Genomic DNA, 19,223 nt, shown 5'->3' on the forward strand with positions numbered 1-19,223 from the left:
GAAGTTCCTCCTTCTCCTTCATCCTTTGAATCTAGAGAATATAACCTCAGAATAATTTCTGGAGGATCAGACCAGAAGATGAAGGTCCTATGAGCTCTAGTGTCTTTTTTTAGTTAGTGTGCTTATCTAAGCTTGTTTTATTAAACATTTTTATTTAAAAAATCTAACTTTTTAATTTAAAAAATAGGATGAAGGTCCTGTCACCCCTAAATATTTTTTTATTTTAAAAATCCACCAGCTAAGATTATCTGATAATAGTTTTTCTATTTCATAATTTTGCATGGATATCTAGAATTATTATTTTTCTCTAGGTAGTAATTTTCCCCAACTTCTGAAACAGGTGTTTACCCCTATGACACTGGAAGCAACCAAGGGGAAGCAATCTCAATAATTCTGCCTTTATTACTTATTTTATATGTTAATATTTCCCTGTTTCAATATTTATTATCATTTTCTTCATTAAAAAGAAGATCAGGCCAAATTGAGTGAGGGAGACTAAAAGTAAAGGTAATGATGTCACTGAAAAATTAGGGTAAGACCCACTCGGATGCACAAATGTTACAAATATAAATACCATGTTCCTGCATACCCTGATACCCTGAGGTGTCTACCTTGAGGTGGACATGGTACAGCCACAGAGTACATCTTTGCTAAAGGAGTGAACAAATCAATCAACCTCAGAGAGTGTTTAGGGCAAAAGAAATGCCACTTTAATCTTGTCATATAAAAGGTAATGAAGGGCGCCTGGGTGGCTCAGTTGGTTAAGCGACTGCCTTCGGCTCAGGTCATGATCCTGGAGTCCCTGGATCGAGTCCCGCATCGGGCTCCCTGCTCGGCGGGGAGTCTGCTTCTCCCTCTGACGCTCCTCCCTCTCATGCTCTCTCGCTCTCATTCTCTCTGTCTCAAATAAATAAATAAATAAAATCTTTAAAAAAAAAAAAAGGTAATGAATTTCTGTGTGTGTGTATATATGTTATAAATTAAATATTTTGCCAAGTCTTTTATCTTGGTTTTCGCTCCTAGTAAATAACATTAGTAACTTAGCCTTGCTCATACCCTAAAGAGAGCAAAGGAATCAAACATATCAATGGAATATCTATATATATCTATATATAGATAAACATAGATATTTGTTTTCTAGTTAACTAATCAAGGCAAAGAGCTTGAGTTTTTAATAAATGATAGCTTTGGGGCTAAAAATTTCTAAACTGTCCATTCATGATTTTCAGGCTGCCTTGATTAAGTCTTTAGCAAGAACATATATCTTTCAGAGGACAAAAAAAATAAAACAAAACTAATAAACAAACAAAAAAACCCTAAGTTCTGAGTATATTAAAATCAGATAAATCACTTAAATTAGCAAATCTATTCAACTGGTTAATTATGACATCCACATTTTACAAATCAAGGGAAAGTTTACTTTTTGGCTAAGACTAAGCTTTTTTAAAAAACATAGTCAGATATTTATAAATAATTGAATTGCTTTTTACTTGTTATACTCAACATAAAATTTGGAGGGGGGATGCCTGTTAATTTGTAATGAAATGACTGAATTCAGTAGTCCTTACCTTTATAATTGAGGCTTAAAATTTCGGTTACCTGTGGTGCTTGAAATTTTGAATGCACAATAAACAGTAAATATTTAAAATGACTTATTAAAAAGTAGAAAAGCTGAATCAAATTATTGGTAACCACAACTAAAGTTTTCTTTATATTAAGGGTAAAAAAAAAAAAAGTGCATTTTCACCAGACGTGAGAGCTTTCAAATAACCTCTATCCTAACATTATTAGGTTACTTGTTTTGATGTAGTAAACATAACTTAAGACTTATGTCCATTTTCTAATATCATGTCTCTCAACTCAGAATAACAAATGCTGGGTCATGAGGTTCTTTGCTTTACAAACGTGTTATCTGTGTCTTAAAACGAAAGCCTGGAAATGCTTTGGGTAAGCAGGTAGAGTTAAAATTTCCATCTGTGGTTTTATTACTCCTAATGATTATTTTCTTTGGAAGGCATTCAATTCTATTTTTTTCTAAAGGTGTTCGGGCTTACTTTCCCATTGTTAGGTCTCTGCCATTTCAAACACGTAGTCGGGTTTGGGGGAGGTTCCCGGAAGAGCCTTCCTGGACACAGTGCACACTCTGGCACACCTGTCCTGTGTGGTCAGGGGTTCCTCTGAGCTCTTTTCACTTCCTTTCAATTGTTAGGTAGTAAGAAGTCTGCACAGAAGCTCCAGGCTCCATAATAACCATTATTGCTTGTTTAGATTGAGACCCTTCCCTTCAGTGGCCACTTTTTAAATGATTACTTATTTTAATCTTTCACCCTAGATACTTTGAGTTATGTGTGTCTAAAAGATGTCTCTTAACAAAGATGCACTACCTCTCAAATATGTCTTCAGGTGTTATTTTGTAATGTATATCATGCAACCACAATAGATATTAGCTAACGTTTGTTATAATGAGTCAGGTTCTATATTAAATTGTATATTAAATAATGGAGTCCTTTTAACCTGTGTCTTAAGTAGGGGGTATAACTTCTCCTGTTTTATAGATGGGGAAACAGACACAGAGACGGTTAGGTGATCTGTCCATTGTCACCCTTAGTAAGTGCTGGGAGAAGGTGGTGGGGCCACAGGGGGGTAGTGATTTTTTTCTCATTTTTGCACAGTGCTCTTGTACAGTGCTGTCCAGTAGAACTTTCTGTGATCATGGAATGGTCTGTATCTGTGCTGGCCAAGATGGGAGTTACTAGCCACTTGAAATGTGTTACTGAATACTTGAAAGGGGGCTTGTGTCACGAAAGCACTAGATTTTACGTTTTAATGAATTAAATTTAAGTTTTGCCACATGAAGTTGTGGCTATTGCATCGGACGGTGCAGCTCTAGAAGGATGAACTTCCCTCCAGAAATTCTGGCGGGACCAACTTCTAACACAAAGAGATATCTAAATCCTGTTGACCTGATGCTTGTGCATTCCAGGAGCGGTCTTCCTGGTCAGCCTTCTTCCTCTCCTTCCTTGGCTGAGCCACCCTGAGCCTGGCCTCTGGTTTCCAGATATCCATCTGCTTCTGTTCCTCCACCACTCCTGTTTGGCCCAGCCACGTGGGAGCCATTGCTGTGGCTCCTCACACTGGGTGGCATCCTCTGGGTCCCTTCCTGTGCCATTCGAGCTGTCTCATGGCCTTAGTGCTTTTGGTTTCCAGTCGTTTCCCTGAAAGCCCCAAGCATCCTCTCTTCTCAGTCAGGTTCTCTTTGGTCATTCAGCTTAATGGGTAGTCTTCCCGTATCCTTGGGAAAATAGAGGACAGGCCACGGAGCCACCTGGGCTCTGTTTTGAGGACTTTCTCCCACTGAGCCATAGCTAGTCTCTTTCTCTTCCACTACAGGCTTTAGGTTTTGAAAGTTTGTGAGAAAGATAATTGATCATGTCTTTTTCCTACTTCTGAGGCAAAAAAATACAAAATGTTGTTTACATAGCTCCACGAGTGGTACATGCTGGGCATTTGGAGCCACAAACGTGCGCAGGAGTGTTCCACAGCCGGCCCTTTGGCTCGCGAAAATAAACAGCATTGTGATATGTGGGAGAGGATGACTTTTGTTTTCCCGAAGTGACCACATTAGCCTTTTAATTCTTACTGTCTAGAATCTGCCCCAGCCACAGCCCCTCCTCCTCACCAAGTATTAATGCCAACAATGTGCTTTTAACATGATCACCTCCCAGCAGTAAACCAGGAAACTAGTTTTTGCATGAACCACTTGAAACAGTCTTCAAGTCTCTGGCATGGTTTTCAAAGTAAGCTTTTCTAACCAATTATTGGGATGACTTTAGTTAATGTGAAGAAATTAATTCTCGTAAACAACAACACACTTTCCTCCACAAGGGTGCATGTCTGGCTTCCCATTTTTAAAGATGTCTACTTTTTGGAAAGTTGTTTTCATCCCTATGAAGAAAGTCACACATGCACACACAAAATTAATATAATTTGCAAGCATGAAAAAGATTCATTTATGCCATTTAATTACAGTGCTGCTCACTTTATTTATGTTTAATTATACCTAATCGAGCCCAGTGATGTTTGGCAGATATTAGCAAGCTCTAGCTTGTAATTTTTCTTTAAAAAACTCAATTACAGATTTTCATAAACTGGAAGTTGGTGGGGGGGGACTATGTCTTTGGTGTTGTTTTATTAAAGGAAATTAAAAAGCTGATTTCTAAACACCAGCTACATAAATCTAATTTGTCATTTCCATTTACGTGCGCTCAATTTTCCCCACAAGTAACTTCTTCTCTGTCCAAATTTGAGCTTTTAAAGTTCAAAGAACCAAAGTTAATAACTTATTGGCTGTACAAATAAATAGTGCCTTAGACCCAAGGCCCCCAAATGTTTTTCCTGGACAATTGATGATCTGTGAGGATCTCCCCTGTGGTCTGGGGAAGGGCTCCTAGAACATGTAGATGAGATCTGCTTGTGTTTTTGCTAAGTGCTGAATTTGCAGAGGGAGAAAAGAGAGAAGGGGATTTGAGGACTGTTTACTTTGAGTCATTTCGCCATTGGAAAGCCACCAAGTGTGGCTTAAAAATATTGGGCAGAGTGTCAGAGCTACTGCTGCGGCCAGTTTGGGTGGCAATGGCCCAGCTGGATACAGCCCTCTCTTGCCTTGGGACCAAGATAAGGAAGGCCGCTCACAGCTTCTACCCCCACGCCACAGTGACCCCCACCCTCAACTCCTGCCCCCTTCCCACCTCCACCGCCCCGGAGAGTTAACCGGCCTTACCCATCGGGACGCTGCTGTGACCTTTATTAGCTTTTTTGTTCCCTGGAATAAAGTAATAATGATACCAATAATAAAACAACACGAACTTCAGGAAATACTGCCTTCAATGCTATTTGTTCATCCATTTGTTTAGTCAGCAAACATTTATGTGTTACTCACCAGCCTGGTGTGTATTGTTAAAGACAAAAATATTCAGTGGCACTTGTTAATAAGGATGGCAAGGCAGACTTTATTCACTAGGTAGGGAGGGGGACCCCCACAATGGGATTTTATAGTGGGGGAAACCCCTGGGCTCCATCCCAATACAGTATGGGCTCATGGGAATTTATAGCCAGGAAGCATGGGTCAGTGGGTGGAACATTACTGAGGGGAAGCATCAGGGCTAAGAGGGGTCCTGGCTGAAGCCAACCAAACAGTTCCTTGCTGAAGACAAACCAGGGTGATTGGACAGCAAGGCTCCATGAGACTTTAAGAGGAGTATGAGGAACCCAAGCAGATATTGAGGGTGGGTAGTTCTGGCTGAGCTGACTCAGCAGAGCACTTGCTAAAGCTGGGTTTTATAAGGAAGTGCACAGGTTGGTCTGGAAGAAGGTTAAGGAGCCTGGCTAAAGTTTGGTCAAGCAAAGAATCTTTTAAGAACCAAGTGCCCTGATAGGCTTTGGGTAAAGAGTGGCGGAGGGAGGCATTAGATATCGGGGATTGTTTGCTTATTGCAGGATTTTGGGAAATCACTAGGAATCCTATGGCAATGCTTTAAAAAAGGGTTGTTATTTTATTCATGTGTATATGTTCACACCTTGAAGCTTATTAATAAAAAGGCTTCTTCAGGGATTCAGGGAAGTGGTAAGTATTTCTTTTAAGATTTTAAGGTACCAGGTCGTAATTTCAAAAACAAAGACTCTAGGATTACTTTAAACCCTAAATGCATCTCTACCATTGATATTAATGGCAGACCACACTCCATAAAAATAAAACACATATCTACTTCTGACGCCCAGGCCAGTGACTAACGCCCCCACTCCGGCCCCAGTCTCCTCCCACGTATCCTCCCTCACCAAACACACACGTACGGTCCTTCCAATAAAATGATGAGAGGGAGAGCTGTAGTGTGTGTAACCTGGAAAGTGTCAGAGAACCAGAGTAGGACAGAGGTGAAAGCAGTAAAAACGGATTTCACTCAGGGACTATGGCCATGGGGGAAGAGAGGCCTTAGTATAGAACTGGGCTCAATTCCAAATACAACATGGACAAGTGGGGATTTTAGCCAAGGAGCAGGGTGGGGGGCAGTAGATGGAAAATTCCTAAGAGGAAACTTTGGGTTGGGGGTGGGGGGGCGGGGATCCTGGCTAAAGCAGACCTAACAGGATTCTTGCTGAAGGCGGGCCAAGTGGATCAGAGGATAGAGGGGCAGGAGGAAATTTGATCAGGAATTGAGGGTGAGCAGATAGGAGGGTGGGGGATTCTGATTTAACCGACTGCACGGGATTCTTGGACAACTGGGTTCTTGAGGACAAGGCCCAAGGCTGGGGCCTAATTGAGAAAGTAGCTCACAGGAGCCTGTGAAGTTTGGTCAGAAATGAGGTAAACCTAACCAGAGTCTGCATGGCTAGCTGACTCTCTTCTTTAAGTACTCTTTGTTTTATCTCACCAAAAATCCATTCCTACCATTTCTCTTATTCCCAACGGTAGTATACTAGTCTGCTGTGGGAAACCATTTGCCTAGGGAAATTACTCCCTTTATATTCAAAAGTAATAGGGGGAAGACCCAAAAGGTTCGATACTGTTTTCATTAGACGCACGATTAGACCACATGATCAATGCCAACCTACTTCAGCAGACATCCGTGGTTGCCCCCTGCATCCTGCACTTGGGATGCAGCAGTGACCAGACTCCAGTAGAATGAATTCAGCTGTAGCCACACAATGGCATGCTCTGTGTATGCTGATAGGGAGCACTCTCCAAGGCGCACTGAGTGGGGAAAACTGAAAAAGGATGTGCAGAACAGTGTGTACACAAACACACACACACACACAGGATATTAGGATATTTCTGGGAGGTTTTCCCAAAACCTGGGAACAGTGTTTGCCTGTGTGGAGGGAATAGGAAGTGAAGAGACCAGGGATAGGAAGGAAGGTGTACTGTTCGACTTGTTTATAAAAATCTTGTGGGTAGTAGTAGTTCTTCAGTATAAAAAGTGATAAAAAGAAAAGGGACCAGAAATCTTCGCTGGCCATAGGGGGTTGGACACGAGTTTACAGAGACACAATTTCAGCGCATGCTCAGCAGTTCTACCCTGGCCAGGAGACTGTAGACCTGCCCGCACGTCGAGCTGTTCAGCCTTTTCTCTTTTGCTCTTGGTAGTTACTTATTGAACTTAATGGGGAAAGTGTCAAGGCATTTTAACCACCTCGTTTTACTGGATGAAATAAAAACATCAAAGTAGACGTTTATATTGGGGATAATTTAATGTTTATATGCTGTTTACTTTATAGCCTGGATTTCAAATAATTGCAGCATCTCTCTGTTTATGGTGCTTTAGAAATATGACAGTCCGCTCTAAACACTGTTGTTGCTACACACCTACTGTGCTGTCACATAATTCCTTGGAAATATCTTCCCTGACTTTCTAGTTAAGTCAAGACTTCGAGTTAATTTAACGTTGAGAACGATCACTTCATAAATTTCTTAGAGTGTTATGAACTGCAAGCATTTTTTAAAAGCTTAAAAATAGTATTAGCTTTTGGTGTTTTGATATTATCTTTTTAAAAAATGACAAGTACTTTAGAGAAAATGTATTTTAAACTAAATTCCCCCAAATAATCAGTCTCTATAAAAGTTCCCAGGAGACTGGTTCACAGTACCTGTTTAATACATTTAGGTATTATTTTGTGATCATAATGGACACACAGCCTTATCTCAACCTCTCATATAAATCTACTCCGAAATTACCATTGTTGTCACTAAGACATATAAACTCTAAGCAGAAATAGTAAGTTAATATCCAGATAATGAAGGCAAATTATGATGCATTTAGAGACCGGCTTTGTTTTTTTTTTTTTTAAGATTTTTATTTATTTGAGAGAGAGCGAGCAAGCATGTGTGCACGAGAGTTGGGGGAGGAGCAGAGCAAGAGGGAGAAGCGGGGAGTCCGACGTGGGGCTCGGTCCCAGGACTCTGAGATCGTGGCCTGAGCCTAAGGCAGATGCTTAGCCGACTGAGCCACCTTCACGCCCCTGTTGTTTTTTTCTATACATGATTTAGTCCAATATGGAATGGACCAAAAAAAAAAAAAGTTTCATGAAAAAAGTCTATGAAGTACAGTGACATGTAAATGACACACAATGATATGTGGCAAAAACACCATGGTCAAATTTGTCCTCATGTATGTGTAACACAAACCCTAAAATACAGTCAGGAATCAAAAAATAAGCACAAAGATCTTCCCAACAGTTACATGCCCCTTATTTTTCAAAAGAGATGAGTCTATCAATTCCTTCAAGTCCATGTCCGCTCGGATAGGCATCTAGTTTCTCAGGAATGGAGAGAGGAAGTGAATTGTCGGAAACAATGAAGGAATGAGAGTTGACTGCCTGGCAGGGCCATTAAAACAGCAAAGCTGCCTGTAGAGACACCGGGGCTTCCTAGTTTCGTGTATTACAATGCAACGCAGTAGTTGATTCAAGTAGGTATGGTTAAATGATATTTTATGTACCATTTTCATTGTAGACATATTTTTATTCTATAAAAATAATTTAGATGTAAATTGATGTTTCAAGTAACTCAGAAAAAATTGGAGTCTAAAGATCCTCTTGTTCCCCAGTGCGGCTTTATTATACTTGAATCAGGAAAGTTGGTTTGTTGGGTTGTGGAGAATCTAAAAAGGTATCATTTATTTGGTGAATGCCTACTCTGTGCTTGATTTATAGATTACAGATTTTATATGGTTTTTTTCCTGTTTATTCCTCAAAACAACCCTGTGGGGCAAATGTGTACTATCGCCATCTCAGAGATGAAGAGACTGAGGGTCAGAGAGTTCCCAAAATAACTTATTGGACAAGTGGCAGAATCGGCGTTCAAAGTCATGTGTCTTTGGCTCCACTGAAGGAAGATAATACACTTTTTCTCCTATGTCAGCGTCGCTTGAAAAACAGAATTTCAGACATTTATTCCCAGTTAATACACCTTCTTCTCATTCTCATTTCTCTTTCCATTTGTTTTCCCTTCTGCTCTCTTCCTTTTTCCTTCCTTTCTTTGTTGTGTTGTAACTTGCACATGACATCCTTACAATCCAAGCTGCCTGGATCAAAGTATGATTCTGGAACTTTGCTCTCGCATGAACCTTTGACATGGAGATACTGAGGCTGTGGACAACGAGGTCCCCATCCCCCTTCTGAATGTCACATGCACCACACTTTGATCCTGGAAGATTGTGAGAGGGCGGCTCCTGTCACACTGAAGGAGAGTCTTTGGATGCACTCGGCTCTCTCAGCAACTACTTAGCAAGAACACACTTCTGCCCCAGTGCAGAACCACATTGCCCATAAACAAAGCACCCAAAATGGCAGAGACCTCCCCGCAAAGACCTAATCCACGTCCCCAGGAAATTCTTTTTGAATACGTATCTTCGGTGTTTTCCTGATTGTCAGAGTAATAGATGCTATTTGGCAAAAATTAAATGTTTTCAGAATTATAAAAATTCAAAACACCTCATGATTTCACTCAAACCCCCCCCCCAAGATAATCCCTGCTAACAATTTTAAAGAAATTCTAATTGTGAATTAGTTCTTCAAATTTTTTTTCCTTCCGCCGTCTGTGCCTTGGTTTAGAACATTGTCTAGTTGGAGCACTCAGGATTCAGAAGGTTGGTGACCTTCTGCTTTTTTTTTTTCCTTCCCCACTCTTTGTTGTGCATGTTCATGGTACACATTGGAAAGGTTGGTTGAGTAACTGAAAAGAAGAAGGAAGGTATCGCTCCTCCAAGATGTGCACGAGTTAACTAGTAAAACTGAACTGAAGTGTTATTAGAATCTCTTTTATTCAGTAGTTTGTTGAGTACAGGGAATACTCTAGGGAATACTATCCTTTGTGTTGGTTTTGATTTAAATTTTGACCAGTACTGCTTAATTGACTGTGCATTTAAATACAGATAAAGGACTTTAAGTATATAAATTTGATAGGCCAGTGGGAATTTTGAACTAGTGGGGATTTGCATTCTGCATCCAAAGTTTACAGGTGAGGAAATTAAGAGATTTTGTTGGAGTCCTTCCTCCCTCTGCTGCACTGAGCTATGTTTGTGGGCTTGTTCAGCATGCTCTCCATGTGGAGAGTTAAAGTACCAGATGGATCCTACAGTGTTGGGGTATAGAATCTGATTCCAGAATTAAATGGTGTAGATTCAAATCCTGGTTCTAACATGAGCTATGTCACCTTGGTTAAGGTACGTACCTTCTGGGAAGCTCCATACCCCCATTCATGAAATGGGAATAATGATCGTGCTTCCCTCATTTGGAAGACATATGAATTAATGAGATAATGTGTATGAAGTTCCCAGCACTGAGTAAGCACCCAATAAATGTTAGTAGTAATTATTAATATTTTTGTAAGAGATGGGATCATACTTCTAATTCTGTATTATAACTTTTTTAAGCTACCATGAACCCATATCTACATCATTCTTCTTATGGTTGCATTGTATTTACATTATATGATAGGCTATGATTTATTTGGTTCTGGACCTTGTGGAAATGCTCATATGGTGCATCAAAGAACCATCTGTTTTGCCCATCCTTGGAAAGCAGTACTGTGTTCTGACGTTCAAATCTAGAGAAGCTTGAGACCTTTAGTATCACACAGTTTAATTCACACAAGCATGTAGTGTTCTTTTAAGAAATATGTCAGGGGGCACCTGGGTGGCTCAGTTGGTTAAGCGACTGCCTTCGGCTCAGGTCATGATCCTGGAGTCCCGGGATCGAGTCCCGCATCAGGCTCCCTGCTCACCAGGGGAGTCTGCTTCTCCCTCTGACCCTCCCCCTCTCATGTGCTCTCTCTCTCTCTCTCTCTCTCATTCTCGCTCTCTCAAATGAATAAATAAATAAATAAAATCTTTAAAAAAAAATATGTCAGAATCTTCCTCCTATCACACAACAATACACAGCTAACATGTCAAGATGCTCTCTACTGAATAGATTTCTAGGTTTGTCAGCTTAGGAAATTTCTTACACAGCCTCATTTCTAAAATATCACTGTTGATATCAAAGTACTTATTTTCTGCCTCGATAAGTGAGTAAGTGTCTGGATATTTCCCTGACTTTAGTTTCTGAACATGCCCATGACTGGCTTAATTAGAAAAGAAGAAAGTGCCATAATTCTGCCATAAGCTATCAATAATGCAGCAGTGGGGGTCCTGGAGAACCTTTGTTATTCAAATGCTCGTGGCTTCTTGAATAAAGTGGATGACTAAGTATACTTCTGGTAGTAAGAGAGATTATTAGCAGTGGGAGACACATTTGAACTTGCTGAAAGGGCCGCCTTTGTATCCAGGAAGGCCGGCACTCGGTAATTATTAGACCAGGTCTTCCTTTTATCCCAGCCGTCTTTTTCACGCTTGCCACGTCTGAATAGCGTTCTGTTGCCTGTTAATCCCCGCAGGAATGCGGCTTTGGCTACGGGGAGGATGCCCAGTGCATGACATGCAGGCCGCACCGGTTCAAGGAGGACTGGGGCTTTCAGAAATGCAAGCCGTGCCTGGAGTGCGCCGCGGTGAACCGCTTCCAGAAGGCCAACTGTTCCGTCACCAGCGATGCCGTCTGCGGGGACTGCTTGCCGGGGTACGTCGGGCGATTTCTTTCCCTCGTAATTATGGAATTATTTTTAAACAGGCGTTTCCCTTGTTCCCTCCTAAAGGTGAACGCACACTAACAGGAACCTGAACGCCTCTGTCGGGTGGTCATGACTTCTGTGCCCACCGTGGGCTGTGCGCTGTGGCGGGCGCCGGTTATAAATAAAAATGAATAAGCGCACTAACAAAGGATTAGTGTCACGAGAATCTAAAGAGTTTCCTATAAATCGATGAAAAAGAAAACGTGGACAAATGGACAAAAGAGGGGACGGGCAACTCACAAAAGAGGAAACACGTGCGGCCTGTGATCACACGGCCATGTTCATCCTCGTTAGCGATCAGAGAAATGCAAATCACGGCCATTCACTCATTTCCACGGGTATTTGTGAAGCAGCTAGGAGGCATTGCTTTAGCAGAAACTAGGCATTGCTGAGGTAGAGGCCAAGAACCCTACCCACGTGGAGATTGTATCCTAATAAGGGTTTTAGAAAGATCTAAACAGTAAATAATAAAGACGTAAATTCTGCAGAAAGGTAGCAGAGGATGATTTCTGTGGAAGAAGGAGATCCTAGAGCACATAAGGCGGATTAGGCATGCGCAGCGATGGGTAGGCAAAGGGCAGTGTTTGGGTGGGTGACCTGGGTACGGGAGCTCCGAACAAGACTCGGAGGAGTTGAGGCAGTTTGCTAAGTAGGTGTGTGGGGGAAGAACGCTGTGGACACAGGGAACGCAGAGACAGGCCCTAATGTGGACGTGACCCTGGAGTTCAGGGACTCTAGGAGTCTAACACGGGAATCCGGGCTCCCAGTCACTGCAGAGGCAGGGCTCTAACTAGACTTAGCCAGAACATGCCCACAGATCAGAGTAGTTCTGGCCAAATGGCACAGTGGGGCTCTGGGGCTCTTGTTGAGGGGCAGAAGATAAGACAAACCTGTGGGCCTGAAGGGCAGGGTAAGAGATGGCCTGATGGGCCAACTGCGACCCTATGCAATATTATGCAAAGGTGCAGCACCTGGACAGGTATGAAATGTAGTGGTCTAACGCCAAAAGCACAAGCAATAAAAGAAAAAAGAGCCCTTGCACTTCACCAAAATTAAAATCTGTTGTGTTTCAAAGGATATCATCAAGAAAATGAAAAGACAACCCATAGAATTAGAGGAACAATTTATAAATCATATATGGGATAAGGAACTGTCTTATCTAGAATATATAAAGAACTCCTATAACTCAATAATGAAAAGACCAATAACCCAATTAAAATATGGGCAAAGGATTCAAACAGACCTTTCTCCAAAGAAGATACACAGCCAATAAGCACATGAAAAGATGCTCAATGTCATTAGCCATCAGGGAAATGCAAATTAAAACCACATACTTCAAGCCAACTGGGATGGCTGTGACCAAAAAGACAATGACAAGGGTTGGTGAGGATGGGGAGAAATTGGAAACATCGTCCACCGTTGGTGGGAATGGAAAATGGTACCGCTGCTTTGGAGAACAGTCTGGCGGTTCCTCAAAAAGCTGAAATAGAGTTACAATGCGACTGAGCAATTCTGCTCTTCGGTATAGAACCAAGACAATTAGAAACCTGTCCACACAAAAATGGGTACACAAATGTTCATAGCAGCATTATGCATAATGGTCAAAAAGTGGGAAGAACCCAGATACCCAACCACTGATAAATGGGTTAACAAAATGGAGTACATTCAAACAAGGGAATGTTATTTGGTGATGAAAGGGGATGAATCACTCATACATGCAACAAAATGGATGAACCTAAGAAACATTATGCTAAGTGAAAGAAGCCAATCACAAAAAAAGTATTATATGATTCCATTTATATGCAATGTCCAGAATGGACAAATCTATAAAGACAAAAAGTAAATGAGTGGTTACCTGGGCTGGTGGTTGGTGGGGGGGGTGTGGGGGTGTTGGGAAGAGTGAGGGGTGACTGCTTAAGGGTACAGAGTTTCTTTTTTGGTGTGATAAAAATGTCTAAAACTGTTCTGATGGTTGCACAATTCTGTGAGTACACTAAAGACCATTTAATTTTATGCTTTAAATGGGTGGATTTAATATATGTGAATTAGATCTCAAGTAATCTGCTACTTAAAAAAAAGGAACGGTCTATAACTTAGGTGATGCTGATACCTGTGAATATCAGTACCCAGAGTTTTGACCTTATGCTAACATAATTGAGGAACACGAAGCAAACATCTGCCTCATCTCTGCTGTTCTTACTCTACAGTTCTGCTAAAAGCATGTCAGTCTCCATCTGCTCTCTTCCTCTGTGGGGCAGGGAGAAGAGGAGGTCCACAGGAGACTCAGGGGCAGAGAGAGTAGGGAAAAGCACAGGACCAGGGGATCCGGTTTTCACAAAGAGGGAACCCACAGGGGTGTGCAGCCGGAGTGTGAGAGAGGGTGCATTCTCCCCACGACCTCCCCCCAAAAGTGCTTCCTCATGCTTAACCTCATTCATTGTCATCTGAGCCCACAGCTCTAGCTTCTACAATGTTTGCTCATTCTTTAAGTAAATGCTTAGATGTGGGAAAGTCATATATAAGTGAGTAGACATTTGAATGATGTTTCATAGTTTATTTATATGATTAGTTTAAAATTACATCCTTTCTAAGCCAGCATGAATGTACAAGGCAGGCAATAATTATATAGTGACTTTTACCCAGGCCTTCCAGAGTGTTTTAAAGTGCTCACCCAGCTTCACTATATTTGTGTGAAGAAGGTAAATAATTGAAACCCATTTTATAGACAGGAAAATTGAGGCAGAAAGAAAATAAACAAATTGCATATTGCTCCCAGAAAAGTGATGCCCAAGGCAGTCAGAGGGTGGACATTTTCATTTCTGATGTTACTCCTGCCTTCTGAAGCCTTAGCTTCACCCAGATAAGGATCTTCTGCTGCCCAGAGGCTCAGCCCCAGCAGGAGGGTAGCGGCCTCTTTCCCAGTAGTGGTACTGTGTGGGAATACTCTGTCCTCTGTGCCCTCAATTTGAGTGATTGGAGATGGCCAGTGCCCTTGTTCCCAAATAAGTCCAATGACTTTAGGCCAATTCCTAAGTTTCTCTGACACCCATTCTTCTCACCTACAAATGATCATCTAATAATACCAACCCGCAGATTAGTGGAATGATTGAGACTATAATGCATGCAAAGTGCCAAGCAGAGTGCCTAATCCACAGTAAGCATGAAATACATATTTGACCTCCTCACCAATTAATGTTCCTGGGAGCCAGTGAAAGATTTACATGACTGTTTTTTGTTTGTTTGTTTTTTGTTTTTTTGCAGTGGGCCTCCGGCCTCCTCCTCTGCCTCCCATATTCCCATCCTTTCTCTGCTAAGGGGACCTGGGGCCCGGCCTGAAAGAATAACCCGGCCCCTGCCAGTTCTCTGCTGCTTCTAGTAATGAGGATAGCTAACCTTTTTTTAAGATTTTATTTATTTATTTATTTGTCAGAGAGAGAGAGAGCACAAGCAGGGGGAGCAGCCTGCAGAAGGAAAAGCAGGCTTCCCACTGAGCAGGGAACCGATGCAGGGCTCGATCCCAGGACTCTGGGATCATGACCTGAGCCGAAGGCAGACACTTAACTGACTGAGCCACCCAGGTGGCCCTACAACCAGGCTTTCTTAAAAGAGCACTCTTCAAACATGGTGTTCATTAGGCAAACTGTGTTATTTGGATTCAGTTCAATTAAAAATTCCTCTCCAAATTCAGTGTTGGAGAAAATTTGGGATCTAAAAGATGTATTTACATGCTGCCTCTCATCAGACCATGATTGGGTAAAATCCAATGTGATTTCCTTTTGTTTTTTTGCATTAGCTATCTGAATGCCCAGAGTAAAATTTGAAGTTCAACTATAGAAGCCAGTTTAGCCAGACACCTGTAAATGTCCCTGATCCCTTTTATTTTATTTTATTTTTTAAAACTTGTGTCCTTCCTCACTTGGTCAGAAAGCAGAGTTGCAAATGTTTCTGTGTCCCCAAAACCATGGCAGTCTAAGCAAGAAAAAGTAAAATAATTTTTCAAGATTGATACATTTATTTATGCACTTAATATTTTCAATTACATGTTGAAACTCTAATTTCTGTACCTTCATCTTCAAATTGGAGGATAATTTTGAGGCAACTCTTCTAAAAATTAAAAACACGATGTCCATGATGGTTAGTATATCATTTATAATTTAGTAAATATTCTGTGTTTTAGGGTTCTGATTTAATGTCACTTTGTACAAGACAGGAAAAAAGGAGAGTCAGTTGATGGTTTTGAAAATTTTGTTAAAAAATTATTTTTCATTAAAAAATTAAATTAAATTAAATTTTAAAATTTAATTTAAGAATTAAGTTAAAAAATCTTAGATTCTGCCATGAAGCCATTGGCATAAAGAAACTGGCAGAGCAGATTCTGAGTGCTTTTGTATAATCTCTGTGTGGCTGCTGTTAGCGGCTCTCAGAGTAACGTCCAAGCATCATCTCTCCTTGTGAGCAGTGGTTATACACACGGGAGCCTTGAGACTCCATGTGCCCACTCAGCCTCATTTCCAGGTAGGATTTCAAGCTATTTCTACTTCATATTTAATGATCATTCAAAACCTGATGTAATTTGCTCACCTTCTAGCCTCATTTCCATGATGGCTCAAACCCATATTTTAATCAATAAATTTTTGGCTATTTTATTCAGTTGTCAGGGAAAGCTCAGACCTCAAGACTCTTCCATCACTAGATTTCTTTATTTTAAAAATGTTAAATGTCTATGTTTGTTTCCCAAGAAGTTTTAAAGTATGTATTTCTATTTCAATAGTTGATAGAGAAAATGTTTAAAGTATGTATTTCCATATCAATAGTTGATATAGAAAATGTATGTATTTCTATATCAATAGTTGATATAGACAATGTTTAAAGTATGTATTTCCATATCAGTAGTTGATCTAGAAAATGTATGTATTTCTATATCAAAAGTTGATATAGAAAATGTTGCCTATTACATTTTTTATTTCACTTTTTGTCCTGATTATATAGAATGAGTGTTTATGTATAAAACTATTTTAGACTGTGTCAATGTTCAATTACTTATAATTTGGCAAATTTTCTGGCTGACAGGATAAATAATATTAGATGATATACAAATGGCCAATAAGCACACGAAAAGATGGCCAACAGCAAACGTCACTCATCATTAGCAAAGACACTTGAATATATTACAGGGTTTAGTAAGAAATACATCTTTAATAAGAAAGCTCATTTACATTGGCCTATGGTTTTTACCTTATTTTAAATTTTTTATGCATTTTTGTTGTAAAAAACACATAACATAAAATTTACCATCTTAACCATTTTTAAATGTACAGTTCAGTAATGTTAAGTACATTCACATTGTTGTGAGCGGATCTCCAGAACATTTTCATCTTCCCAAACTGAGATTCTATACCCATTGAACGATAACTCCCCTTTTCCTCCTCCCCTCAGCTCCTGGTAACCACTGGCTACGTTCTGTTTATATGAATTTGATTACATACCTACTCTGAGTGGAATCATGTAATATTTGTCTTTTGTGACTGGTTTGTTTCACTTAACATGTCCTCAAGGTTCATCCATGCTGTAGGATGTGAAAGTACATTTCTCCTCAGACATTTGGGCTGCATTCACCTTTTGGCTATTGTGAATAGTGCTGCTAGGAACATGGATATGCAGATATCTCTTCCACACTCTGCCTTCAGTTCTTTGGATACAGCCCAGGAGTGGAATTGCTGAATCATCTGGTAGTTGTATTTTTAAATTTTTGAGGAACCGCCATACTGTTCTCCACAGCAGTTACACCATTTTCCATTCCCATGAACAGTGCACAGTGGTTCCAGTTTCTCTCCGTATCCTCCCCAACACTTGTTATTTTCTGATTGTTTTGTTTTAGTTTGGTTTTTAGTAGCCATCCTAATAGGTATAAGGTGATACTTCATTGTGGTTTTGATTTGCATTTTGCTAATGATGAGTGACGTTTGCTGTTGACCATCTTTTCGTGTGCTTATTGGCCATTTGTATATCATCTTTGGAAAAATATCTATTCAAGTCCTTTGCCCATTTTCTTAATCGGGTTATTTGATTTTTGTTGTTGAATTTTAGGTGTTCTTTATATATTCAAATATTAACTCCTTATCAGATACATGATTTGCAAATATTTTCTCCCCTACTGTGGGTTCATTTTTCACTCTGTTGATTGTATCTTTTTTAATCCTGGAAAAATTATTATTTTATTATCAGTTAATACTTTTTTGATGTGACTTAACTTTTTTTAACCACTTTATTGAGGTATAACTGACATGTAAAAAGCTGTACATATTTAATGTATACAACTTGATGAGTTTGGGGATAACTATACATTGATTGTATCTTTTGATGCGTAACAGTTTTACGTTTCATGTAGCCCAATGTATCCTTCCTTTTGTTGTCTGTTTCACATATGCCTTTCGATTGCCTTTTGGTGTCATATCCAAGAAATCATTGTCAAATTCAACGTCATCAAGTTTTTCCTGTTTTCTTTTAGGAGTTTTATAGTTTTGGGCCTTATGTTTAGGTCTTTAATTCATTTTGAATTAGTTTTTGTATGTGGTGTCAGATAAAGTTCCAACTTCATTTTTTTACATGTGGATATTCAACTTTCCCAGCACCTTTTTTTTTTTTTTTAAGATTTTATTTATTTATTTGACAGAGACACAGCGAGAGAGGGAACATAGGCAGGGGGAGTGGGAGAGGGAGAAGCCGGCTTCCCGCCGAGCAGGGAGCCTGCTGCAGGGCTCAATCCCAGGACTCTGGGACCATGACCTGAGCCGAAGGCAGACGCTTAACAACTGAGCCACCCAGGCGCCCCTTCCAGCACCATTTGTGAAGGAGACTATCCCATCCCCTTTTAGTGGTCTTGGTACTCTTGTTGAAGATTATTTGACCATATATGTAAAAGTTTATTTCCGGGCTCTCTGTTTTGTTCTATTGGTCTACATGTCTGTCTTTATGCCAATATTGATTATTATAGCTGTAACTGTTTATTATACTGTATTGTATATTGTACACTACATTGATTATTATAGCTTTGTGATATGTTTCAGTATCAGGAAGTGTGAAAAGGAAGGCTAAGCAAATACTGAATGTATCTGGGCATTTGAGATAATTTACCTAGTTTTAAATGCAGATTTTTCTTCAACCATAAATCATACATATTTGCTACTACAATACCCAATTTCACAAAATAATAGCATCTATCTTGCCCTCTATAGACTTGGTCTGCAAATTTATTCTCCATATCACTATTTCATCATAGAAAAATAGATTTTGAAATATATTTAGAAATAATCACTGTTAATATTTGGTATATAATATCCTTCCAATTTTTTTCAATGCCAATATATATGTGTAAATTATTTTAGCTGCTTTGGTAAAAAATCTGAAAGGAGCTATATACCAAAGTATGTGCCTGTACAATATATAATTATATTACTCACCTTTCCTATTTTTTTTACTTACTGCTATTTCATGAGTTAAAAAAAATACATATAGGAGATCTACATCATTGTTTCTTAAAGGACATTTTGTATTCCATTGCCTT

General features: G+C 39.9%; 1 protein-coding gene across 1 annotated transcript in view; it reads left to right on the forward strand.

Moving 5' to 3' along the window:
* The window catches only part of TNFRSF19 (TNF receptor superfamily member 19), a 75,527-nt gene that overhangs the window by 13,848 nt on the left and 42,456 nt on the right, over positions 1-19,223 (forward strand). The window contains exon 4 of the mRNA XM_081815277.1: positions 11,429-11,607. Within this exon, the coding sequence (XP_081671403.1) occupies positions 11,429-11,607 (179 nt within the window). The remainder of the gene's footprint in view (positions 1-11,428; positions 11,608-19,223) is intronic.

The sequence above is a fragment of the Leptonychotes weddellii genome, chromosome 3 (assembly GCF_054177405.1).
Source record: "Leptonychotes weddellii isolate Sample4059 chromosome 3, ASM5417740v2, whole genome shotgun sequence".
NCBI classification, from domain to species: domain Eukaryota; kingdom Metazoa; phylum Chordata; class Mammalia; order Carnivora; family Phocidae; genus Leptonychotes; species Leptonychotes weddellii.